The sequence below is a fragment of the Ascidia mentula genome, chromosome 4 (genome assembly GCF_947561715.1).
Source record: "Ascidia mentula chromosome 4, kaAscMent1.1, whole genome shotgun sequence".
NCBI lineage: Eukaryota > Metazoa > Chordata > Ascidiacea > Phlebobranchia > Ascidiidae > Ascidia > Ascidia mentula.
In genome coordinates this window covers 13495823-13522819 of record NC_138569.1, presented here as the reverse complement: position 1 = coordinate 13522819, position 26997 = coordinate 13495823, and the positions used below count along the sequence as shown (strand labels likewise).

The following is a 26997-nucleotide window of genomic DNA, read 5'->3' as shown; positions in this document are numbered from 1 at the left end:
AATTGTATCTTGTATTTCGTTACGGTCAACAAATCGGATAATGCTATTAATCCTTTAATAAATTGGTACATTTGGTAAATACCGTCAAATTAAGATACATCAGGTCATTGCACAGTAGGGAGTTGTTGCCTTTCAAACCAAATATTTTCATTGAGCATTTTTTACAAAAAAACGTGACTTGCGCAATAAATAAGTACGTTAGGTTGCTTTGCCTTTGCTAAAACGTGCTATAGTTACTGTGGAATATATGAAATATCACGTCTATCCACAATGAAATTTGCTGTGTCATGTTTGACTACGTCACAGGATAAGGTAATCGTGACAAGTAAACTACGAGCAGTACGGGTAAGTATTTGTAGAGTGACACTTTGTGAGCTACAAAAACGCTACAAAAAAGCGATTGACAAGGCTTGGCCCTAGAATAGTATTCTGCCTGTTTACGGGTAAAATAATGCAAAAAATACGTTTCACAAGGTTTTGTACCCCTGCACAACATCAACTGCTTTTCGCTGCTCATATTTTCAAAATTTCCTTTTCAGTCTGCCTTCTGTGCCGCCACAGCTACAAGCGCCTCATAGGGCATAACCGCAATGCATACTTTCTGCTGCTTTACTGGCTGTCGAACGCATTGTGTCAATGACCCGTGAATAGCGTCATAGTATTTCCTCACTCAACAGCCTGCTTGAGTCACACAGATTACTGCGGTATGAATAACTTCCACACATGTTTTTGTATGTTTGCCGGGAAAATGACTTCAAACTAAACATGAATAGTTAGATACCCTGGTAGAGAAAGTTTAATTTTAATTATTTTTTTCACCAAATAAACATCGCTTTCATAGGATTTACGAGCAAAAGGTTAATGCAATCTACTGTTTTACATCACAATGTATTCAACCCTTTTTCATGAAATTTTGCTTGTTAGTAAGACGGATACAGATATTCCGCAGCAAAACACCGGAATTTTTGCCATTGATACAAAATCCATTTTTTCAAAGAATAAGCTAGATTGAAACCGCTTTATGCTGCATTTTTTATGACTTCCAAACCTATTTTCTATCATAATTAGTAACACTTCACTAACACTTCCTTTGGTTGTCTTATTCACCTGTTAAGCTATATTCACGATTAACAAGATGTTGATGTTCTTGAGAAAAGTGATAAAAGCTGGTAAAAAGAAAAGATTGACCCATTTTACTACTGTACGAATTTCATTAAAAGCATTTGAAGTAGCATGACAAAAATTATATGTTTGTGCCCAACAAACACTTGAGCAACCCGCTAAAGCTCCTCAACAATTGCTGCAACAAATTGCTTCCCTGGAAGGAGTGGCAATAACGACATGCAGAATTTATGTATTTTGTGGTGACTTTGCCTCTTAGAACGACAAGGCTATCAAACGTATAGGTGAGGATTGACAAGCAATAACCGTAAACCTCACAATAATAGGAACCATATAATCTTGTGTGCTACTTTTGCTGCCAGGCATACCACAATTTAAACAGGACTGGTCTTCTGGCATTAATTTATAACCTTGCTTTGTCCAATACTCATAAAGGTAGTACTTTTTTAATTTAAAACGTCAGGCATTATAACCTGTAACGTAAAGTAACGGCCAATATGCTTCAACAAAACTTGCGCGACACGGCTTCTGGTTGCATGGACTGAACTACTTTTTTGAAACAAAAGAACAATACTATTTCAGCGCACATATAAGGCAAATTTTAAAACAGGAATTTCTTTGTTGAAATATTGATGAGTCGAAACTGTGTACAAAGTTCACAAGTCGAGAAAAGACTTGCATCAGTACCTTGTGAACAAACAATGTTGTACATAAACCACCTTACCGTGAAACATATGTTTCATCTAAGTTGGCGCATACCAGAGCAAATGACGACGAATACAAACGATCATATCTTACTAACGGATGGAGGTTTCCACTTACTTCTGTAGCTTGGATGTTGCAAGCCGGTTGCTTTGGAAGCTTGAATTTTAGGCATTCGGTCATATTTTACTATTGTCGTTAAGTGAGTGAAGTAAGAAATGTATGGAAACGGAGTAGTTGCTGCAAACGAGAGAAGGTCTTTTGATAAAGCAAATAACAAAAAGGCGAATGCGTATGAAGAAGATGCGAGACACTCTAAGTACTGGCGAACATTTCAATCCCTGAAACCGATCCGCAGCAAGAAGTAAGTATATAGTTCAAACTATATATTCACAAAGTTTAATTAAACCAGTATTGTCCAATCAGTGGCCTTCTTGCCACACGTGACCCCGCGGTATTTCGCTAAATGAAGTAAATTTATTTATGTCGGGGGACACTCATTTCAAATTGTGATTGTTAATGCACCATTGCCAAATTAAATATTTGGACAAGTAATTTGATTGAGCGAATCCGTCAATCCAAGTAAAGATCAGTATAACACCTTTCAGCAATTGGAATAACAATAACAAAATCAATTTTCAAGATAAATTTGTTTTTGCAGCAAAAATCTCGCTGCACCTGTAGACAATGCAGGCTTTTTCTCCTTTTTCATGTTTTCATGGTTAACCGATACCGTGGTAAAGGCTAGAAATGGTCTTTCCCTTGCGGATGTACCACCTCTGTCACCTTACGATGGTTCAGATTGGGCATCTGTTCGGTAAAACTTATGACCTCAGTATCTCAAAGATGTTGCCCCAAATAAAATTACGTTTTAGTCTCGCAAGATTGTACGAGGAAGATGGAAAAGCCCATGACGGTAATCCCTCCGTTCAGCGATCAGTAATGCGTTACATTAAAACAAGGATGATTGCATCATCAGTGGTCATATCACTTTCAGCGTCAGCAGCCATTCTTGGGCCGGTGGGTAAACATTGCGGATTGTTGTTCGGGTTATCGACCCGTGATCTGGCAAAACGATTCAATGCAAAGTCAACAAAAGAAAATTTACTGAGTAATTGTTTACTCATGAGTTGCGAATGTGTGCTCTCCTATTCGAAAACAAGATGATGCTTGCACTCTGTACAGGGAGCACTGTGACACACCCACTGTGTGTAACGCAATGTTATGCGTGTGCCGGTATTTGAACTTTGAACAGGCTGACAAAAAGTCGTTCCCCACAAAGCACTAGCTTTTGACAACAGGATCAGCCTGGCTGTTGTAGAAATATATATTTGCCCTAAAAAGCGTCTCATCAGTTCCTTCATAGTAAAACACAACAACAAAATGATGTAAAAAACATTTGAAAATCAACAACAATGAATGGACATAGGACAAAAAACAACTTAAACCCGTTGCAACCAGTCTAGCGAAACGTACTACACTGAGTTGCAAGCGGTGCAGGAGAAGGCAAGAGAAGGATCACGCTGATAAGACGAATCGGAAGTACATAAAACCATAATAAAACCACACAAAAAACATGGAAACGTTTCTAAATCTCAAAATGCAACATCGCACTCTTTGCAAGATCATTTTTTGGATATTAACAGTGGCACCGGTGAGATTACTCCACTTTGCCTCACACATGTCCAAATCACGAAAATGTGGTTGTTCCACAAATAATAAACAGGAGCAATCCGCAATGTTAGGTTGATTTGCAAACGTGGATTTGTGAGTTGCACAGTGCTGAGTAACGATATGTTATCGTCCCCATTACCAATAACAAAACTTTTCCGTTTTTTACATTTTTTATTGTTGTGTTGTACTGTGATGGAACTAATGATGCCCATTGTCAAACTATATATTTCCAACAACAGCTAGGATAATCTAGTTGTGCAAAGCTAGTGCTTTTTTTAAAAATTTTCGGTTTGATAACCGTGTGTATGACAAGTTTTGAGAAATACAATTTTAAGAGTTTACAAATGACCAGAACACCCCAATAATGGCCAACTAAATAGTGAAATCTCATCATGGTTTCGGCCCATGCAGAGATATAATCAATGATTGAATTCATTCCCTATAGTTTGTGTATCTGGTATACCGTTACAAATATGAACCTAAACATTCAATTGCGCAATCACTGTGTTGGTCAACCAGTTTCAGAAACTTAACTCCATTTTCACCAAACAAAATAATTTTGAACAGATATTGAGTAAAAATCTAAAACTTTGAAAAGGACTCACAGCGTTGCAATTTTTTCAGATATTTCTTGTAAATCAGCTGGTTGGATTTGCAGACTTGGAAAACCCTACGCTTGGCTACGGCATCGGTTTAAGCTGTGGATTATTTTGTACCGAATTGGCTCGATCTTGGTTTTTTGCCTTATTTTGGGCAATTAACTACAGGTAGCGTTAATAAAATAATTTTTATTTGCGTCAAGAATAAAACTATAGCAGAGATTTTAATGCAGGACAGCAGTAAGAGCAAGATCCGCCGTGTTGACTTTGGTTTTCCAAAAAATTGCACGTCTACGAAGTCTTAAAGATAAGTCTGTTGGAGAGGTTAATCAACATTTTAGATTCCAAGATACTACAATATGAAACTAAACATTCACGAAATCACGACTTTCTAACTGATTTTCAGTTGGTCAATCTTCTCGCTAACGATGGCCAGAGGTTGGCGGAAATGATTATGTTTGCTGGAATTTTGGTTGGTGCACCGGTCATGTTATTACTCGCAACAATATTTGGCTGCTTACTTCTTGGTTGGACGGCTTTGATTGGAATCATTTCTTTTCTTGCATTTATTCCTTTGCAGGTTTGACTATGATCAAAAATACAACATAGTTACTAAGTGATTATATTCTTAGATGAGTCTCGGCAAGCTCATGGCCAAGTATAGAGCAAAATGCATTCGAATTACTGATCAACGAGTAAGAATGATGAATGAAATTTTGACCTGCGTAAAGCTTATTAAAATGTACGCCTGGGAGAAAAGTTTTGCCAAAACAATAGGTTTGAATTTGTGCTGGTTATTGCAACTGTATTGTAACATCCCTTCCGTTAAATTGTTAAAAGGCGATATTAGAAATAGTGAACGAAAAGTCCTGGAAAAAGCCGGTTTAGTTCAAAGCATGCAGGTCTCATTTGTTCCAATAGTGCCTGTACTCTCAACCGTAATAACTTTCATGGTACATACTTTGATAGGATATCCACTGGATGCTGCCCAGGTAACAATATATTTTTATCTTTCATACTCGCATTGCGCGTACACAAGGTAATAATTATTCAAATTTTGACAGGCCTTTACAATCATCGCGATGTTCAATGCGATGAGGTTCATCTTGGCAGTGTTGCCCCATGCTGTCAAAGCTGTAGCAGAGGCAAGTTTAATAAACATTGCATGCAACTGACCTTTTAAAAATTTTGCTTGTTTTCTGAAACGCATGTTTCTAGGTTTTTGTTTCGTTTCGTCGGATCGAAGAACTTCTCGAAATGGAAGAATTGGAAAAATATTACTCAGATCCATCAAGTAACGATATTGCAGTGGAGTTTGTTAATTTTAATGGAGCTTGGGATGTAGTTGAAAATTTACAGGTGTGATGGTGAAATTATTGGACAAATTAAGTTTTTGCTTTCAAATTGTTTTTAATTTTAGGCGTCAGACAACTCATCTAAGGAAAAAATACCTGCAGACTCATCTAGATTTCCAGAAGAATCGATTCTTGCAATAAAAGAGTTCAATTTAAAAGTGATGAGGAAACAGTATGGGAAAAATTTTTGTTATTTTTAACTAAGTTTTAACTTTGTTCTTTTTTTAGGTTGTTGGGAATTTGTGGTTCAGTTGGAAGTGGAAAATCATCACTCATCTCAGGTATTCTGGGTCACCTTCGAATTCAAAATGGGAGAATTGGAATTAATGGGAATTTAGCGTATGTTCCACAACAAGCGTGGATATTCCATGCAAGTGTTCGAGAAAACATTCTATTCGGATGTCCCTGGGATGTGGAAAAGTACAATAGAGGTGAATACTTCCTACAGCACTTGTTTCAGGTAATAATCATTGTAAATTGTAGTTGTAGAAGCTTGTTGCTTGAGATCCGATTTTGAAATTCTAAACGATGGAGATTTAACGGAAATTGGTGAAAGAGGAATAAATCTTTCTGGTGGGCAAAAGCAACGAATAAGCCTTGCTAGGTAAGCAATCGAATGTAAAGCATCCCAGTTCAATAAAGTAAGTCATAACGAATGCATCATTTATAATATAGAGCCGTATATAGCAACCGGGATATCGTTTTGCTTGACGATCCATTGTCAGCTGTCGATGCCCATGTTGGAAAACATATTTTTTTCGAATGCATCAAGAAGGAAATGGTTGGAAGGACAGTGATATTCGTCACACACCAGTTGCAATACTTAAAAGATTGCGATGACGTAATTATGTTAAAAGATGGAAGAATTTCTGAACATGGAACACATGACGAGATGATGTCACACCAATCCGACTACGCCGAACTCATTCAGTGAGTATTCGTATGTGATTTTTGTACTTTAACCAAGGCATATACTACCCTGGTTCTTGTTTAATTTTACACAAATATTATTGCACATATTGAAAAATGTATAGAAACTTTTATCTGGAGCAACGAAAAGAAAAACAAAATGAGAATGTTGTTGACAAATCGATTGTAAAGACAATTATGAGACAACGGACGATAAGCGGAACTGGAGAGGATTCGCAAACCGGTGATATTGTGAAAAGTTTGTTTCCAAGTCACAGGATGACAATCATTAATGACCTATAGAAAAATTTATTGTAATGTAAAATGTGTTTCAGATGTAGATAAAGATGATACCGATATTCCCATCAAGGTTTACCGCCAAACAAGTCAAGACAGAAGGGAGTTGGTTTCGAAATTTACAAGAATGGGAAGCGTTGGATCAATTCATAGTTTACCTGCAGAAGAGGGCGTGGTCAGTCCAGGTATCCTGAGAACTATTCGATTAAAAGGTTTTTGCGACTTTTTGGCACTTGCAACTTCAGATAAGGAACAGAATCCAGCCACGTTGGTGGAAATTGAAGTGGCGCAGTTTGGTTCTGTCAAGTGTTCGACATATCACACTTATATGAAGGCTGGCGGAGGGTAACAACTACCTATATTGCTACGTAAACTAGTATAGGTAGCGGGGTTGTTGTACTTTCCAGGTTGTGCATTGTAGCATTGTCTGGTTTTCTCTACTTAATGTTAATATTTGGTTCAACGTTCGAGAACTGGTGGCTCAGTTTCTGGATAAACCAGGGAGGAGCAATAATTCCATGCAATTCCACTACTGAAGGTAATATTGCTGTAAGTGATATTCTTTATTTCACTAATGTGTATATCCCAAGATAACTGCAGAGTGTCAAAAATTACGAAACATTGTCTTTAAATGCCTACATAAATAATAGTTTTACACTCTTTGTAGCATCATATAATTCTACGACTGCGGAACTTTGCGAACCAACGGTTGATCCCAACATATCAACAGGAGATAACATTGGGTTTTACCAGGTTTAAGCCAAACCTTAAAAATATTTGCAAATACAGTAAAATATATTTAAAAATGTATTTCAAGATTTTTATTGTGCAATGCTGTATTTGCAGCTGATTTACTTTACTGTACTCGTGATATCGTTGATCGTCGCTTTTGTCAAAGCAGTTGTGTATGTCCGAATTGTGATCGGCGCCGCAACAAACCTTCACAACGCAGTTTTTAAGGTCGTTTTCGCAAGTCCCATGGCATTTTTTGACACCACTCCAACAGGAAGGATCCTTAATAGGTAGTCGATAGAAACATTTGTTGCAAAAACAAACAAGTTCATGACATCGGTATTACAGGTTTTCTCGAGACCTTGATGATATTGACGTCAGATTGCCGTTGATCATGGACTTGTTCGTGCAGCAGGTCTTGTTGGTGCTCTTTTCCATAATTACAATGGTTTTTGTGTTTCCCTGGTTCCTCGTAGCTATTGTGGTCTTTGCGGTCATTTTTATCTTCGCTTACATTTACTTTCGATGTGCGGTGAGGGAACTGAAACGCTTGGATAATATTACGAGGTGTGTATATGTTTTGCGTTGAATTTAGATTATGTTAAAACATGCTGAATATTTCCACAGATCCCCGTGGTTTTCGCATATAACTTCTACAGTGCAAGGTTTAAGCACAATACACGCGTACGACAAGACCGATGATGTCATTAACAAGTATGTTTATACACTAAAGTTAAAACACAAGTTGCAAACAATTGATAGAAACATGACTTTGTTAACAATAGTTTGGGCCTGTCTCTTTATTCTTAGAATTGACAGAAGTTTATCTTGAATAGATTTTCACAGCTACTGGATGGAAACAGTTCTCCATTTTATGCATATCTGTGTTCAATGCGATGGATTGCGTTACGCCTTGAGTTCATGACTGTATTGTCAACTTTTGCCGTCGCTTTGTTCGTTGTCTTTTCGACAATCTATCCCGGGTCCCTTGGCTCCACAACTGCGTCTTCCGCCGGCCTGGCACTTTCTTACGCAATACAGGTAAGGATGTGTGAAGATTTTCACGATTGAGTAACACTTCACAGGAATGGTTTGCTAACTAAACTACAAACGAGGATGCGTTTTTGCGACAGATGAGCAATACAGCTTTATTAGTTTTTCTGCTGAGTGCGTTTTAAAAAACTTGTAATACTTACTGGAATTACATGTTTAGATGACTGGTCTATTCCAAGTGTGCGTTCGCTTTAGCGTTGAGACTGAATCTTACTTTACGTCGGTTGAGAGAATAACCGAATACATTGACACATGTGAACCCGAACAACCAAATGACATAGTGTTTAAAGAAACACCGCAAGATTGGCCAAGCCAGGGAGAGCTTAGGTGGGAGAATGCTTTGCAAACATAAGACGCGTTTTGTTTTCTGGGTCACTAAATACATGTGGATTTTTTACAGATTTCATTCAGTCCGCATGAGATACAGAGACAATCTGCCATACGTTTTAAAAGGAGTTGGATTTACAATTAAACCAAAGGAGAAAATTGGCATCGTTGGAAGAACTGGATCGGGTAAATCAAGTTGTCGTTTCGTCAAACAAAGTTGTCAAACCATTTCACTGTCCAGGCAAACACTTTAAACACAAAAAATTAAGCGTGAGAATTTCTTTTTTGGGTACCTCAACATGTTCAACAATTAAACCTGTAATCACGCAAACTTGTATTAAATGCTTAACAGACAACATCACCTAGCACAACGTGCTTGTATCTATATTTTTAACCGAATCACTCAATTTATTAATCCCAATGTAATGTGTAGTTCTTGACCGTGTCATAGCTTTAATAAATTACTTACGGCAACTGTTACGTCACACACTTTGACGTATTTCTATTTTAGGAAAGTCTTCGCTTGGTGTTGTGTTGTTCCGCTTGGTTGAACTTGAAAAAGATCGAATATCAATCGATGGAATTGACATCAGTGAAATAAATTTAGAGGAATTAAGAAACAAGCTTTCCATAATTCCCCAAGATCCCGTTCTATTTGTTGGTACAGTTCGTTATAATCTCGATCCATTCAAACAATACTCGGATGAGGAAATATGGAAAGCTCTTGAAAGAAGTCACATGAAATTAGCGGTTAGTAACTAAACTGTGGATGAAGTTTTGATTTTACTCAACTATTAAATAATAGATCGGAGAGCTTCCAGACAAGTTGGAAAGTGAAGTCGTTGAGAATGGAGAAAACTTCAGTGTGGGGGAAAGACAACTTTTGTGCATGGCTCGCGCCATTCTACGTCACTCTAAGATCATTATGTTGGATGAGGCGACTGCTGCGATTGACAGTGAGACGGATAGTTTGGTTCAAGACACGATACGGGAGGCGTTTGCTGATTGTACGATGCTCACGATAGCTCATCGACTCAACACAGTCCTAACATGTGACAAAATACTTGTAATGGACGATGGGCAGGTAATGTCGTCTTTTATATAACAGCATTATTCACCCTTCGGGTTAACAAATAACGCTTTAACATTAAATATTGAATTCTCAAAAAAGTTTGCTTCCTAGGTTGCGGAATTCGACCAACCTGAGACATTGCTCAGCAACGCTGATTCTGAATTTTCCAAAATGATTCTTGCTGCTGCAAGTGTGAAAGGTGGTGATATTGATGAAAGTTCCTCCAGTAGTAACGATTCTGGGCCGGAAATGTCCCAAGCAATCGGTTATTCTAATCCTGCATTTGTGGACGACAATGGGATTAGAACAAATGTCAATTAGTTTGTTCAAAGTGCTGATAAATCGCAACGTTGGCTGTAATTTTGCTTAAAGCGTGTGATTTAAAATAAAATGTAACAAATTTTATTATTGATAATTTTAATTGTAACTATTTCAGCTTTATGTGTTTGATTCCACTTTAAGTGTTTATTTTTGTCCACAATCTTTAAAAACAAGTTAAAGGAAATTGTTCATTAAGGTAGGTACGTGAAGTAATATATCTCCTAACATTGTCGACATAGAAACCGAAAGGCACACACGTACGTGGTGCATTTTTCTGTCATGTGTGTGGATGAATCAAAGTTCAGTTTCAGCTAAATTAAAGCAAAAAAATTTCAAATAAAAAAAATAGTTTACCTGCGAAACCAATAATTTTTACTACAACGGAGTTCGAAACAGTGCGCACCATTTTCTGCGGTTCACTGTTTATTATTGGCTCCTTGCTTGTGTACGTGTAAATCGCACAAGTCCTGACGAGAACGTAAATCTGACTCCTGATAAAAGGCTACTATTAAACCCAAAGTCAATCTATCAGTTTAATACATGATTAACAATCGCACGAGGACTAATAAAAAGGCGTTCTAATCCGCGCGTAGAAATGTCACAATTCTATTAAGTCTCTTTATATGTCAAGTATCTCACGTGTGTCTCAAATCTCTATCCATATTTTGCAAAACGTATGTGGCTTATATAGAATAATGCCTCGAAGTCAAATGAGTTCGGATTGCATTTTGACTACCATAAAAAGGTGACGGAAGTTTTACAAAATATGTCGACGGGCTTGTATCGTCTTCCATGCATATGAGCAAATAACGCGTTCTCGTAGATGAGTTGAACTGGGTTTACAGCGTGATTATTATCCAACGTCAATAAAAAAACGGGTGATACCAGCAAGTCGTGATACTATGAAACACAGCACAACAATTTGCAAATGTGACGTTGATGATACATTTGTACATGAGTTTCGTGACACAGAGCCGTCCACACTTTTGGTTCCTTGGCAGTTGCTTGGCCATCGTGAGTTTTACTTTCGTTTGTCTCCGATAACTCGAACCCAGTTTGGTTACTAACGATTCAACGTAGAATGTAAAGTCACAACAAAGTGGAATAGTCTCAGTCTGACTATTTAGCCAGCTGGACCGTTGTCAGTTAGCCGACAAGACTGCATAACTAAACTGCATCACTTTCTGCGATCAAAACGCCCATTGCTTGCTATACGTCATGAAGTCTCACACATTTCGATGAGTCATATTTAAATCAAAACCTTTTTTAGTATATTTGTGCGTAGCAACCGCCACGTATTCTGCCGACCACGCCATCCGCGAGATAATTCCAGTCTGAGACGGCTGCACGCGCTACAAGCTTGCATATAATTTTCGTAATTTTCGCACAGTATACATTCGTTATGATACAAGGGTAGAAAGGTAGACAAGGGAGAAGAGTATATTTTTGGTAGAATGGATATAAACCAGAGGTTCGATACCAGCTTATACTTGGACTATGATGGATACATTCCACGGAAATCCGACAGGTATCTGAAGACTCTAAAGACATTGAAGCCTTTGAGATTTACAAGGTAAAGTCCACACATCAAAAATTAAAAGCGTTCATTGCTGAATCAGATGCCAATACTATCTAATTAAACAACATTTTGATAACTTCAGGAAACACGCTCCAATCGACAATGTTGGATTATTCTCGACCATAACCTTTTCCTGGCTTAGCGATGTCTTGTACAAGGCAAGAAAGGAAATTTCTTTCGAAGACCTTCCTGCGATTTCAGAATCAGACAAAGTTGAGTCTACTGCTCCAAGGTATACACATTTAAACCTGATGCCAAACGGTAAAAGTGCTATGTACCGGCTCTTTTAATACTTACAATGTTGCTCGTAAAACGCTGGCGATAGCACTGTCATTGACTTGCCGCTGGCGTAATCACTTCCACGTAATTTAGATATCGTGACTGCATGACGTTTCTCCGTTCAGGAAATTAAACGCTTTCAGTTTACACTACGCATCTGTTCATATGTATTAATTAGTACAATGCAGCTGTGTTATAATTACCCTTATTGAACAGTTACTGTAAACGGTAACAAGCAACACCAATCATTCACAATATGCCCTCAGCACATGTTGCGAAATTTTAAGATAGTTTCGACTAAAATGAAAACGCTAAGATATTGTTTTGCAGCCATCCAATGCTTTGATGATAATTTTGCCACTGGTTTTGCTATGTTAAGCTTATAATTTTTCTGGTTTATTGGACTAAAGATAAAAAATATTGTGACAATACTCGTCCATGGCAAAAACGGTTGAATTTGTGCTTGATAAGCCCATTGGTGTATTTTCACAACGTTAAGTTCGATTGTGAGTGTGAATGTTTCTGATGTGAAACGTTTTGCAGGTTACACTGGTATTACCAAGACGAACGGAAAAAGAGAGGAAAAGAAGCAAATATCGGCAATGCACTTGCTCGTTTTGTCCGCACTAGGTATTTCATTGCCGTATTGCTTGGTTCCATATCATTTATTCTTGGAATTATTGTTCCGGTAAGTTTGTGTTCGTATACCGTATACCAAGAATCATGACTAGACCTCAGTATTTGTTTCCAACGACAGACACTTGTAGTGAACCAACTTATATTGTATACTTCAATGTCGAGTCAAAACCTAGCTTATGGTGTTGGTTTGTGCTTTGCCATGTTTGTGGGTGACGTAGGAAGAGCGCTTACACTGAGTGCTTCGCATGCTATTGCACACAGGTATGTAATGACGTTATTTTGATGATTTTTGATTAAAATGTAAATAATGTTATTACTGAGTATTAAACACGCCTAAATGTTTCAACTGTTCAATTATTTTCGTCAATTTGCATACAACTGCGTGTTCGACTAGTCGCTAGTGCACGATTATAATTACGTGACTGACGCAATGCTATTATTTTCGGTGTATCCTGGTAGATGGAATTTTTACACATAAGCGCAGTGGTAAAGCCTTCAATCGCTTTTTAGAAGGTTTTTGGTTTTTATCGCAATAAATGGTATTTCCAGTTGTAAGACAAGACATATTCATGAACTCAAAATGTATTAAAATATTTAGAACAATTCTTCGAGTGCGAAACGGCCTCGCCCAACTACTTTATTGGAAACTGATCAGGTTGAAAAGTTTCAATCAAAAGTCAGCGGGCGAAGTAAGTTTTTCATGTAAAGACTTAACTTTGTTTTGGCAAAACGACATACCTACCCTAGAAGCCGGCTTATATTCGTATGTTTTCACAGATGATCAACTATTTAGTTAATGACATGCAAAGAGTTGTCGAATTTTTAGTATTTGGAACCATACTGTTTAGTGCGCCGGTCGGAATTATCACTGGCACTGTTTGCGCCGGTTTTGTGCTGGGTTGGACTGGAATTATGGGATTGATTGGTTTCATGCTACTTCTGCCCATACAGGTAAACTCGTTAAACTTCAGTCATTTTTTGTCATGTTAAAACTCACGATTTACAGGCGATTGCAGTTAAACTCGGTGTAAAGTACAGAGCGAATTCAGTTCGACTTACCGATCGCAGAGTGAGAATTTTGAACGAATTACTAAACGGAATAAAAATGATCAAATTTTATGCATGGGAGAAAAGTTTTGAAAAAGTGATCGGTAATATTTATTTATTATTGAGTTTGAATTTTGTTTATAAATCAGGACTTCCTTAACTTTTTCGTTAGCGAGCACTTTCAATTGAGTGAAATGTTATGCGACCCTTCTTGTTTGAAAGTCATCTAATTTTTAGATATTTATTGTCACCATATCGATGAAATGACTGGTCTATGTAATGAACCAGTATCCGTGCTCGGAGGAGTAGTTTGTAAAACACTGTAGATGTGTCCAGGTTGCTATAAGATCACAACCGTCTTATAGTCACGCACAAACTGTTGTTTTGTGTGTTGGATGTTCTACTGTTCTGTGCCAACCAACCGGAGGAAGGGCAAGGCTTACAGAAGGTTGCTCTTTCAGAAGAAAGCAGCACTAACCTCACTAAATAAGATTATTTTGTGTGACATTGGTTCGCAACCCATAAAATTTAAGTGCGATATCCCGAAGGGTAGCGAGCCCCTACTTCAGGAAGTCCTGATGTAAATATAACTATTATACATTGTTGTTTTATATTAGGTTGCATTCGCAAAAAGGAAGGTGAGTTTTTGGCAAAAGCCGCAGCGCTACAAGTCATCATATCCGGTCTAATTCCAATATCACCTACTTTTGTAACAGTGCTAACTCTTCTGCTTCACACAGGGCTTGGCTATAGTTTAACTGCTCCCCAGGTAGCTTAATTGATTCATCACTCACTTGAGCTAGAAAAGCAACAACGCAAAGTAATAATATTTGCAGGCTTTTAGCACGATGGTAATATTCAACTCTATGAGAATTGCGATAGGAGTTTTGCCAATTTCAGTTAGATCGTTCACAGAGGTAGGTTAGCGGGTAAATTTTTGAGTTGCATATTAGTGACCCAATTCCACCATAGGCATTGGTTGCTGTTCGTCGGTTCAACGAACTGCTTAACATGGAGGAAATGGAGGAATACCAAGTTCCAGTGTCGGATGTTAACAATGCAATTGAACTGAAGAATTTGACAGTTGCGCCGATTTACATAAAAGTAAAAACAATATCGACTTATTCTGTACGTTTGTTTGTTACCTGCCTCATTTCCTTTAGGAAGAGCAACCAAAACTAAGAAAAGATAAACGTAATCCACCACCACCATCTCCCATCAAAGAAACAAATAATGTATCTACAAAAGAAGTCCGTCTACTGAACAAACTAAACTTACTAGTACAGCGAGGAAGGTATAAACAAACTTCATTTCTAATTTGATGGATTTTTTAGCAACAATTCTTTCCATAGTCTTATAGGAGTTTGCGGGGCTGTCGGGAGTGGCAAAAGTTCTCTGATTGCCTCAATCCTGGGACAAGTCCGTTTTAAGGAAGGTAGTGTTGGCATTAACGGTAACATTGCGTATGTTTCACAACAAGCCTGGGTATTTCATGCCAGCTTACGTGAAAATGTTTTGTTCGGTATGCCGTACGACAAGATCAAATACCAACAAAGTAAGTTTTGTTTGTCTTGAAATAAACAGTGAACAAATATTTACAAAATGCAGCGATTTCTGCTTGCGCACTGCAAGCTGATGTTAACATTTTGCCAAACGGTGATCTGACAGAAATCGGGGAAAGGGGAATTAACCTTTCAGGTGGTCAAAAGCAGCGCGTTAGCTTGGCAAGGTAACATAACGCAATGAACAGTATCTTTCTCTCTGTTTGTAAGGCTTTTTCCAGAAATCCTTTCACGTGTAAATATATGTTACGGTAGAACTTCTGCAGGACTTTTCCTTTTCGTTTACAGAGCGGTTTACAGTGAAAGAGACATTGTTCTTTTGGATGACCCGCTTTCTGCAGTAGATGTTCATGTAGGAAAACACATTTTCGAAGAATGCATTAGAAAACAATTAAATGGGAAAACTGTTATTCTTGTATCGCACCAACTTCAGTATTTTAAACATTGTGATAATGTTGTGATGCTTAAGGATGGACATATCGCCAATCAAGGCAGTTATAACGAACTATTGGAACAGAGCCATGACTTTTCGAATCTCATAAGGTATTTCTGTAATCAATGGCAGCAACATTTAATCAAATTCAAAGGCAAAGGTATTTTGCAACAGGTGTTAGTTTTGTTGCAGAAACATTGAACTTCAATCAAAATCAAAACGACAAACAAACCAAGAAAATGATGGCAATACCGAACTAGAAACCAACACAGATAAAGGTGAAAGATGTAATAAAACTTTATTAAACTGTTGTTTTAAAAACCATTAACAAATTAATCAGCATCAACAGGACTTTTTTAATTAGTGTTTAACTAAATTCACGCAGGTTGGTTAGGTTCTGGCCAGTTTTATGGTAACTGAAATTCTGTGAATATCTGTGAAGGTCGTATATTCTTTGCGCTTTAGTCCTTCCAGATTGGGCAATTTAGCATTTTGACTAACTCTACCGAGGTAACTTTAAACATTTAGCGCCAAGACCACTAAGATCTGTATCATCTGGTTCAACCAAAAATGCGACATCTTTCGCTTTAACGGAGAAAGAAAGTCAGGCCTTCGGAGCAGTGAGTTGGAAAACATACAAAACATACCTAACCGCTATGGGAGGGTAAGAATTAAAACTTTTTTTTATGTTGTACTTTAACGTTTACTTGTTGTAAACAGATATTTGTTGGCAGTATTTATATTTTTCCATGCATTTCTTGTTTCGTTTCTTGGAACGGCAACAAACTATTGGATAACTTACTGGATTAATGAAGGTGGCCAGGTTTGTGAAGCTGCAATAGCAGTTGTTTCTTTTTTAAAAGTATCAAACTTCCCCACGTGCTGTGTCAGGATCATGGAGTGTAGTTAACCTTTCTCGAACATTTAGTGTTTGAATGGAACGGACAGTTTAAATACGACAACCGCATCAAATCACACGGCGTGTAATAGGGATCGGAATATAGTCACAAACCCGAGGAAAGGATTTTATCAGGTATTCATCGAATTGTTGGTATTCGTTTTGGTAGAAGCACAAGCGGTCTGTATAACTTGCAGATGATCTATGGGATTATACTGCTTGCAACTTTTGTTGTGTTGGTAACTCGGGCATTGTCATTCCCACTTGTTCCCCTTCGGGCTTCTTCTCGATTGCACAAACAATTATTCCGAAACATGATGCGTTATCCAATGGCATTCTTTGATCGAACACCTACTGGTCGAATACTCAATAGGTTGGAGACTTATTAGTTATATATGTATATAGTGAGTGCGATGGGTGCAAATCAATGCCTTGTACATCGAAAAAGGCCAGTTGTCTTGCGATCCATACATGTATATAGGATTTTTTTGTTCTTCAACTTAGTTTTACCCACAGAAAAGAGGAGTAATGTATGCTACTAATATGCGTATATTATGAAGACCTAAAACTAATCCAAACAAATATTCTAGATTTTCAAAAGACGTTGACGAAATGGACAGCCGCCTACCGGCACACTTAAATTCCACCTTACAGCTAGTAAGCATGCAGAAAATTGTCAAAATGTCTTTTATTGTGTTAACACTATTGTTTTGCAGATCTCGCTTGGTCTACTATCTTTTATCACAATCTGTATTATATTCCCATATTTTCTCATTGCTTGTGTGTTGTTCATTGTATGTTACGTGCTACTGCTCAATCTGTACCGCAGTGGAATTCGAGAAGTTAAGCGTTACGAAAACGTTCACCGGTAATTCAATCCCTCTCCGTGCGATATTTTACTTGCCATGTTAATTGTCTAAGCACGTTTGCTTTTTGCGCCTAATCCAGTCTTAACTTTTTTGCGACAAAATTGGTAAAAAATGACGTCATATTATATGCATGTAATGCAGTTTTTTTTTCTTTATTTGTGAATTTTTTGCAGATCACCGTGGATTTCCCACGTGACAGCAACTGTTTATGGCCTTTCATCTATACACGCCTACCAGAAGACTGAAGTATTCATAAAACAGTAAGTAACAAAACCACTCTTGTATACTTGTACCAGTCCAAATTTTCTTAAAAGAATTTTTTCGTTAAAGTTTTGCAAACTACATCAACGATCACTCCGCACCATTATACGTGTATTTTGGTGCTCTGTGGTGGATTGGCGTCCGTCTCGATGCTTTCAACATAATAATCAATTTTATCGTTGCGCTTATGGTTGTCTTGGCATCTTCATATCCACAAGTATTTGGATTGGGTGGTGAAACTGCTTTGGCTGGCCTTGCTCTTACTTACTCTGTACAGGTAACGGTCGTTTAATGTAAATACGTTTAGTGGGTTTTATATCAAACCTTCGGAAAATTAAAAGACAAAAATAATTTTTCCGTCGGGAGACTTCTTCTCTTACCATTTGTAGCGCTTTTGTTACAAAAACAGATAACCAGGGGTATTATTTTTTAATATTGCTTCCGGAATTTCAACACAAAGAATGCTCGCACGTCTTAAATACTTGTAGATTTCCGGAATACTGCAATCCCTGACAAGATTTATGGTCGAAACTGAAACAGTTTTTACCGCCGTGGAAAGAGTTCGGGAGTATTCGGATTTAAAGGAATTGGAAAAACCGTCAATTGTTGATGATAGCAGACCACCTGTAAACTGGCCGCAACATGGCGCTATTGCGTAAGTTTTTTGATTTTTAGATCACGCAATATTTCATTTTCAATTTGTCAAAAGGTTTAAAAATGCGACAATGCGATACCGAAACGATTTACCTGATGTGTTGCGTGACGTTTCGTTTGAGATAAAACAAAAGGAAAAGATTGGAATTGCCGGTAGGACCGGTTCAGGTAATCTGAAACAATACAGGTTGTCACACGTATTTCAAGTTACGAAAATAGTATAAACACATCTGCAGGCAAATCATCGCTTGGTATGGCGCTGTTTCGTTTGGTTGAGCTATCATCAGGTCAAATATTTATTGATGACGTTGATGTCGGTAAAATCGGACTTGAAGATCTTCGCAAAATTATGACGATTATACCTCAAGACCCTATTTTATTTGTCGGCACAATTCGATACAACCTCGATCCTTTTTCTAAATACTCAGACGACGAAGTTTGGCAAGCCTTGAAAAGAAGTCATATCAAGGACATGGTAAATATTTTATAAACTTGAAAAAACGATGATTAATTTATGCCAATTGTTTTTAAAGTCTAGTCGCATCAGCTGTCATTTACAGGTTAGAATTAACAAATTTTGAAAACAGATACAACGACTTCCAAATAAGTTGGAAAGTGAAGTCGTTGAGAATGGAGAAAACTTCAGTGTGGGGGAAAGACAACTTTTGTGCATGGCTCGCGCCATTCTACGTCACTCTAAGATCATTATGTTGGATGAGGCGACTGCTGCGATTGATAGTGAGACGGATAGTTTGGTTCAAGACACGATACGGGAGGCGTTTGCTGATTGCACTGTACTTACTATTGCACATAGACTCAACACTATCTCAAACTGTGACAAAATCCTCGTAATGAGTGAAGGACAGGTGTGTTTAGCGATGAAGTTTTACCACCGTCTGCATTTCCAACAAATCGTCTTGCATTCATGTTGTTCCTCGTTTAATGTTGTGCTGTTAAAAACTTTTTATTTAATTTACATTTAACTTGTCAAATATACAGGTGGCGGAATTCGATGACACCCAAAGCTTGATGAAAAACCCCCAGTCAAGCTTTTCTCAACTACTTACGACCACCTTAAAACAATCTAACAATGAGAATTACCAGCAGTCTGCAAACAAAAATGCTAATTCCAATTACGACACGGCCGCTTACGTTAATTCCGCTTTCACGTCAGACTAGGAATAAATTCATTCTCTATGTCACATATTTTGACATTTCAACACTATAATTCAAGCAATGTTATTTGCAGAATCTGTATTAAGGTCGCGTGTATTTCTCGTGTATATGCCATTTTAACAGGACAAATAAAGCTTTCAAGTAAAATGTTTGACAAGTGTTTCAAACTATCTGAAGACACAGATACGAAACTGGAGGACAAATGACATTTCAAAAGAATGACATATCCACGAACAAACCACATTAATTTGTTAATGCAAGATTATAAAAATATGTCATAAGCTCATAATTTAGAGCACAACAACAATTCGAAGCACGTAGAAATTGTTTTAGCGCAGGTTTTTAAATTGTGCAAAGACAAAAATTGCCGGTCATTACCTCAGCCAAAACTATTGGAGGAATGAGAATAACAATATTGTAGCTATTGGGCAATATAACATGGAAATGCGTCTGCTTTTAATTTGTAACGAGTAGCTCGGTATCCGACGTTATCTTCCTGACTAGTTTTATTTTCGTCTTGACAGTTCGATCAATCACAGGATTGCCTCGGGAAATTTATCTTGCCAAATCCAGCAGCGGAAGACGGTTTCTCGACAGGCTGTGGGAAGTGATTATTATGGGTGCTATGAAGGTGACTCATTGCGAAATACCTGCGGAGTGCGATGCGTTTGTTTTATGACTGGTCTTTCCACTCAACAGCACAGAGGGTCGGTTTTAGGGTTCTCAGGAAATTGAGGAAACTAACTGTGGTTTCGAAGAGTCCAATTATTGTTATTAATGCATATATGTATGTATGTATCATTTTTATCAGCGCCAAACAATAAAGTAAGTTTGCACATTTGTGCTTATGCCTTTGCAATGGATCAGAAAATTGTAACCATCATTTTCCTCCCAATACATCAAATGTAGGAACTTTCCAACACAGATGATTCCAACGAGATCAATTTCCTGCAAAACTTCCTGTAGTTTTTGTGTGGAAACTTTGGGACATTTCTTTCCTCCACAAGATATTAGAAAGGATATTTCCAAGTTGCTAATAATCCGTTTATCGTCTATCATAAGTTTTAGTCCACACAGCTTCGCACTTTTATCTCTTTAAAATAATTCACAACACGTTATTATAGAGTTACCGTTCATTTAAAGCATTGTAGTATGCCTTAAACCATTTATAAAGCAAAATTATGAAACAAACATGTGATCACCGAATGCAAAAACTTTTTGCAAAACACGAAAATGGTTGCATGGTGCAGAGGGTGCTTTTGCGAATACTTACGCACAGCCACAACATGTGAAGAAACGGAATGAGTGATATGGATTGGATGTCCGCAGGACGTAGGCCACTTGCGGCGTGAATCAATCAACAGTTGAGGATGTCTGGTGATTCCAGCTTAAGCACCGACAAACTTTCGCTTCTCCTGGCGTCCCAGCATTCCTCTCAAGGTAGGCCGTCAGATCGTCGGTGTCGAATTACTGGTTGTTTGAGAGAGGGGGAAAATTGGACTGCAACATTGTTTGGAAGACGTTTATAAATGTTTTCTGTGTGCGAAGCTGGACTGTATAAAGTTTTGTGGTGATTTTCTAAATGTGGTTAATTGTTGTACAATACCTATTAGGAATAAACAAACAGTAAACTCAATACCCGACAATTTTCAACTAACTTGAATTGCAATTTTCTGTTTTCAGAACATCAAATGTAATATAAAAGTCTGTCTTGCCTGTTAGCCGATAGGCCTAAGATAATTTGAAAATTTCGCTATGACTGGAAGGAGTGATCGAATCCCTTCGAATGGCAACGGGGGGCGCCCGTCGAAGTTGGATCGCCAAGTTTCCACAACTTCGTCGCGTATTCAACGCCTGGAACATTGGATTGAGTGTCGTTTCGTTCTCACTGCTCTGCTCTTCTTCGGAATGATGCATCAGTACATGATGCGGGCGAACTTGAGTGTTGCTATGGTTGCGATGGTCGATACCAAGCAGATGATGAGGGATGAAAACCGATCCATTGCCGCTTGTCCCGTTGATGAAAAAGACGCAGTCATCTCGTCGGATGATATGAATGTTAGCAGCGTTGTGGGTGAAGTGAGTAGAAACCTTAGTTTTAAAGATTGTTAACTATGTCATGTATCACGTTGTAAAGATGGAAAAGTGTAACCAACCCGTTAAACGTATTTTTAGCATGAAAGAGAGGAGTTTGGTGGTCCATCATTTGAATGGGACGCCCCTACACGGGGTTGGATTCTCGGGGCATTTTATTATGGATATTGGTCAACGCAAATTCTCGGCGGCTTCATGGAGCATAGATTCGGCGGCAAGATAGTTTTTGGAGGATCTGTTTTTATGTCGTCAGTGTTAACACTCCTCACACCGATCATGGCGGGCTTGGGTCCTTGGGCCTTGATGGCAACCAGAGTGCTTCTGGGAGTTTGTCAGGTTCGTGCGCTCGGACAATTTATGTTCAACACGCAAAGTTGAAATTATCCGTTTTTTTGGCTTAGGGTCCAATGTATCCATCTCACCACGGTATGTGGGGAAAGTGGGCTCCTCCTCTCGCAAGATCTCGTTTAATTTCCATCGCCATGACAGGTTAAATAAAAGTTACTAATTGAACTTCAGTAAATTAATTTTTTTTTAAATTCTAACAGGAACTTATATCGGGACGGCAATATCATACAATCTATCTGGATATCTTGCCCGACACGGTTTCGCCGGAGGATGGCCATCAGTATTCTATGTTTTAGGTACGCGTCCGGTTTGCCCACTTTGAAAGTACATAATCTCTTCACATTTATCTTGACGTAGGAATATCTGGTATGATTTGGTGTTTCTTCTGGGCTATTTTTGCCTTCGATTCACCAGCAAAGCATCCCCGCATCTCAGAGAAGGAGCGAAGATACATTGAACAATCCATTGGAACAAACACACAGGTACGTGGTTACCAACTTTAAATACATTTTAATATAGGTTGAGGATGTCAATAGCAAAGTTTACTCAGATTTTATTTTCAGGACACCACTCTGGAAATTCCATGGAGGGGAATTTTTACGTCTCCCATATTTTGGGGTTTATTCATTGGACATTTCTGTTCTAACTACGGGATATACAATCTGCTTACCAACTTGCCTTCTTACATTGACCAAGTTCTTGGATTCAACATAAAAACAGTAAGACAATTTTAAGGGACTGCATTGCGTTTCCGTATGGCTTATGACTTATGTTTTGTCTCACAGAACAGTGCTGTAGCTGCCATCCCGTTCATTTCGTTGTGGTTTTTCACTACAGCCTCCGGTTGGATAGCTGATAGCATTCGACAAAGGAGAATGATGTCAACCCTGAATGTGAGAAGGGTTTTGATCGTAATCGGTGAGACACATTATCTAGCTAACCATAACTTAAACCGTAATATGTTGTATTTTGTCCATAGCCCAATTTGTGCCCACTATATTTCTGATTGTCGCTGGGTACATGGGGTGCAGGCCAGTGGTCGCCATTGCAATGGTCTCATTGGCAGCTGGTTTTAGTGGATTTGCAACTCCCGGTTTTAAGGTAATTAAAAGTTTTAGTATGTTGTTGTAAAAGTTGTTGTTGCGTGTTATAACTATATGTTATAAAGAAATCGTTTAAATTTAGGTTTGCCACATCGAAATTGCCCCTCGCTACTCAGGTATACTGTACTCCTTTACCAACACTTTTGCAACCTTCTCTGGACAAGTATCTCCCCTAGTGGCAGGATATGTTACTGGAAGTGTAAGTTAGCACAAATTGCGTGTCCATACCCGTGCTTTGCGCATCTAACAAGCTTTCTTTCAAGATTGCTGATCCCAAGGAAGCGTGGAGAATAGTTTTCTACGTCGGAGCGGTCGTGTCGGCTATTGGCGGCTTTGCTGTCCTGGCAACACTCAAGACTGACGTGCAAGATTGGGCTCGTATGGAAAAGGACTTTTACGAGACAGAAGACAAAAAGGGCAAGAGTTTGCCAAGCGTCACACCAACAGACAACGACGAAAGTACCGAGGGATTTTTCAAAACTGAGCAAGTGTAGTTTTCGTTGGCCTATGTGTTTAACTGTTGTGGTGCATAGATAAGCATATATATATGATTGAATGTTGTAATCTGCTCTACGCACGCATGCTTACGCACAGTGTTTCTGTACAAATAGTGTTACCTGTAGACAACGTGCGTGCAATGACGGTTCTGGTCATCAAGTGATTCGTTTGCACAGAATGTTCAGTCATTCTTTTCCTCAACTCGTAATAATTTATGTATATACAACTTTATATACAGGATGCGATGTGCCAAGGGTCACGCAGTTTTGTGTGCTTGTATATATTTTTTGGCCAAAATATTTTTGTAGATATATCACAGTATTTTTGCCTTGACTAGCAAATTTTTTTATTTCTTTAGCAAAATGAATCATTTTTGTGCATATATGCTTACACTTTAATATATGGAACAGTTTTATTACCGCATCAGTACCAAAAGTGCAATATTTGTTCATTTATCTTTTTATGTACAATAAATTTAAAGTATGCGGTTATTAAACCTGAGTGCAATACAGTTCAACTGGGGTCACGCAGTGATTGCCCTTGTCACCTAGAAAACAAAGGCTTGGAACAATATCAAAAATTGCAGAGTAATTCGTGCGGTCATATGCGCAAATGTCAGATGGTGTAACTATATGGAATTATTAAGGTTGATGGAAAACATCGTTGTCCACTCCAATGTCTTCTTCTTTAAGCCTTCGCCGATCTTTCGCCATTTTTTCGCGTCTCACGCAATATTCCACAAGAAAAGCCCCCACCACCATGATAATGATAAGCGAACTGATTACGCTCAAGATGATAGCGATCTTAAGACTTGTATCTATAAACAGCATATAGAAAAAATTAATTGCGCTAGAGATATATTTTGACTGGATTTGAACTGCTTCATTTTCATACGGGCCAAGACCTACCAATGTTGCAAGTAAGATTTGTTCCACTCCAATTAGTTGCCGAGAACTTCGGGGAACCCCCACACTCAATTACATCCGGGTTCGTACTACTTGTTACAGCATCAGCCAACGTGTAATGTCTACAAAAATTATTGAATTCATAGCAAGGGTGTCGAATTCATTTAATGCAGTGGGCTTCATTTACCAATGTAGATTTCGTCGGCCGAATAACTTTGCAAATAAGGATATTATTGATAGTTTTATTTACATTTTACTTTAAGAGCCCCGACCTTAAGTCACAATGTGACGTCATAACAAGATAATAAGCGCACCTCGTTAAGGAAGTCACCATAATTTTGTTAATCTGCTGTCGTTTAATGTAAGCAGAAAACACAGGGAAAACAACCCTGCTACAGTGTTGCACTTACTTGGCGCAAGTGTATTCGACCAAAGTACCAAAACGAGAGATCGCCGGAGGATTCCTCAACTCTGTTCCGTTGGGACTAATTACTTTTCTTGTGGCAAAAGTCGGAAGTTCTGGTGCGTTGCTTAGTTTGCACAATATTTCTATAAACAACAATAAAATACTAAGTACTGTATCTCATATGAATAACTATAGAAAATTCCTGCATGCTTTGACAAGATCTATCAATTGCATATGATTCACACGACTGATATGCAGTTGCCCAAGTCACACAGATGACGTGTTAATCAACGTTTAGGAAATTCTTTTACCTGTACAGGTAATTCCATCACCACTGAATCCTCTGTCACATATACATTTAAACCCGTTTGCGAGATTTATGCATTGTGCGTTTTGATTGCAGTTATCCCAATTGGAAAGACATTCTTGTACATCTAAAGTGAAAATAAAAAAGATTAATTATGAGAACATGACGTTTGTTGGTATTCTGCATTAATATTTCCTCACTTTTGAGGTTTTGAACTTCCCTTACCCAAATTCATTCTTACGTAAGATGCTACTCCACCCCCACCAAAGATAGCTTGAAGGGAATTTGGAGCCCTTAATGTTCCTTCGATTTGCTGTTGAAGGGGAAGTAAGCTCGTGTAGTTAAGCCATGAATGGGGACGGTCGAAACTCATTGCCAGTTTCGCAGCAACATTCACTGTTCCACTGATTGTTACCGTCACAGAAGTGTTGGTGGTAGTCTGTGCAACCACATTCAAAACCTGTCATTTTAAAAAAATGATTGAAAAATCATATTTATATACGATTCCTACTATAATTTTCCACACATTTTACGAGTATTGTGAACAACCAGAAACAAGTGGCCTACCAGTTGTTCCAAAGCAGTAACATTGTTCGGTTGATAACTGGCATTTACAGTCTTTGTAAAGAAAGCTTCACCAACCACCATTGTCAAAGCGTTTTCGCACAGTAGGCCAGTAAATCCAAATGGGCACTTGCAGGCCGGACAAGGATTGGTGTCATTGGTTTTGCAAACCCCGCCGTTCTGGCACACGTTGGTTCTGCCTATGCGGAAATACTTGACGTCACTGGCAGCGAGCCCCTTTGTTGTACTTACATACATGCCAACAAAAACAAAGCAAGCCACTTGTGTGTATACAATACTACACGTGTACACATCGTGCAACTATAATCTGTATAAAACGTACCTGTGTTTGAGGTTGTTTGTGCGTGAATGACATTCCATATCAGACAAACACAGATTGTTAAGAAGATAAAGTGTCGAACCACCATATTCCAACTTACTTTCTGACTCTTGATTTTAAACCTTTTGTTAAAAATCAGCTATATTTAACGGAGCTCCAGAAAACTGTATCTAGAGTTCAAAAATAATTTGTTGTACTACGTTTGCTTAATGACCACTACGCTCTACACAGCTACTTGTAGAGTGTGATATGCGCTGTGGAGTGTGACGTCATAGGAAGGCGGGCTGAGCGTCATCGCACGCGTGACCAGCATATACGGGCAGACGCTACAACGACACTAATTATATCAACATCGCTTTGGTGATAAAATTCGCACATATAATGTTGCTTTTCAGCCACATTGAATCTCTAGTTTATTTCAGCCACATAAAAAGCGTAAATCAATGAGGGGTTTGAATTTAAACTTGGGTTGCAGATGACATTAGTGTTTGGACGTCTGCAGAGAGCAAGAAGACGGTATAGTTTTTATACTAATAAGATCACAGTACAAATAGGGGGTTATACCTCATAAATATCTTTTAGTGCTGTGTTTTTTAACGAAGTGAATAGTTCGCACCACATGTGAATTAAACTTTTGCAGGAATGAATCAAAAAATGTTTGTTGGTATCTATTTTATATTCAACTAATATCGGCTATCGTGGGGGCTGGCACAAATGCTGTCCGTATTTCCAAAATTCAGTGCAATATTTCATTTAACTAGTACTGTTGTTTACTACCTTCTAAAAAAAGAAAAAAGATCACATTTTATTTGAAGAAATCACCTCTAAAAAAGATCACACGATTTCTTTTAATAAAATGCAGGCCTATAGAA

The 26997-nt window shown here is 38.2% G+C and overlaps 3 protein-coding genes and 1 pseudogene across 3 annotated transcripts; 3 read left to right on the top strand and 1 right to left on the bottom strand.

Moving 5' to 3' along the window:
* The first annotated feature begins 2042 nt into the window (after positions 1-2042).
* On the top strand, positions 2043-10163 carry LOC145898126 (ATP-binding cassette sub-family C member 12-like; annotated as a pseudogene).
* A 1354-nt stretch (positions 10164-11517) lies between these two features.
* LOC145898357 (ATP-binding cassette sub-family C member 5-like) lies at positions 11518-19680 on the top strand. The gene is made up of 28 exons (XM_082986785.1): positions 11518-11736; positions 11825-11974; positions 12565-12709; positions 12779-12921; positions 13259-13349; positions 13438-13611; positions 13667-13811; positions 14325-14476; positions 14544-14624; positions 14680-14811; positions 14871-15001; positions 15060-15262; positions 15316-15436; positions 15558-15812; positions 15895-15980; positions 16231-16366; positions 16423-16525; positions 16631-16735; positions 16798-16973; positions 17191-17257; positions 17317-17468; positions 17643-17729; positions 17800-18007; positions 18219-18385; positions 18440-18552; positions 18621-18859; positions 18972-19250; positions 19384-19680. Exons 1-28 carry the CDS (start codon positions 11618-11620, stop codon positions 19561-19563), a joined length of 4140 nt encoding a protein of 1379 aa, XP_082842911.1. The 5' UTR covers positions 11518-11617; the 3' UTR covers positions 19564-19680.
* A 1635-nt stretch (positions 19681-21315) lies between these two features.
* On the top strand, positions 21316-23778 carry LOC145897802 (sialin-like). The gene is made up of 10 exons (XM_082986246.1): positions 21316-21639; positions 21736-21990; positions 22056-22143; positions 22203-22298; positions 22360-22484; positions 22566-22721; positions 22788-22920; positions 22982-23103; positions 23188-23304; positions 23369-23778. Exons 1-10 carry the CDS (start codon positions 21316-21318, stop codon positions 23597-23599), a joined length of 1647 nt encoding a protein of 548 aa, XP_082842372.1. The 3' UTR covers positions 23600-23778.
* A 193-nt stretch (positions 23779-23971) lies between these two features.
* Positions 23972-26337, bottom strand: LOC145897803 (uncharacterized). Its single transcript, XM_082986247.1, has 7 exons — positions 26129-26337; positions 25789-25985; positions 25447-25681; positions 25226-25348; positions 24919-25057; positions 24512-24630; positions 23972-24420 (listed from the first exon to the last, which is right to left on the bottom strand). Exons 1-7 carry the CDS (start codon positions 26211-26213, stop codon positions 24245-24247), a joined length of 1074 nt encoding a protein of 357 aa, XP_082842373.1. The 5' UTR covers positions 26214-26337; the 3' UTR covers positions 23972-24244.
* Positions 26338-26997: the final 660 nt, after the last annotated feature.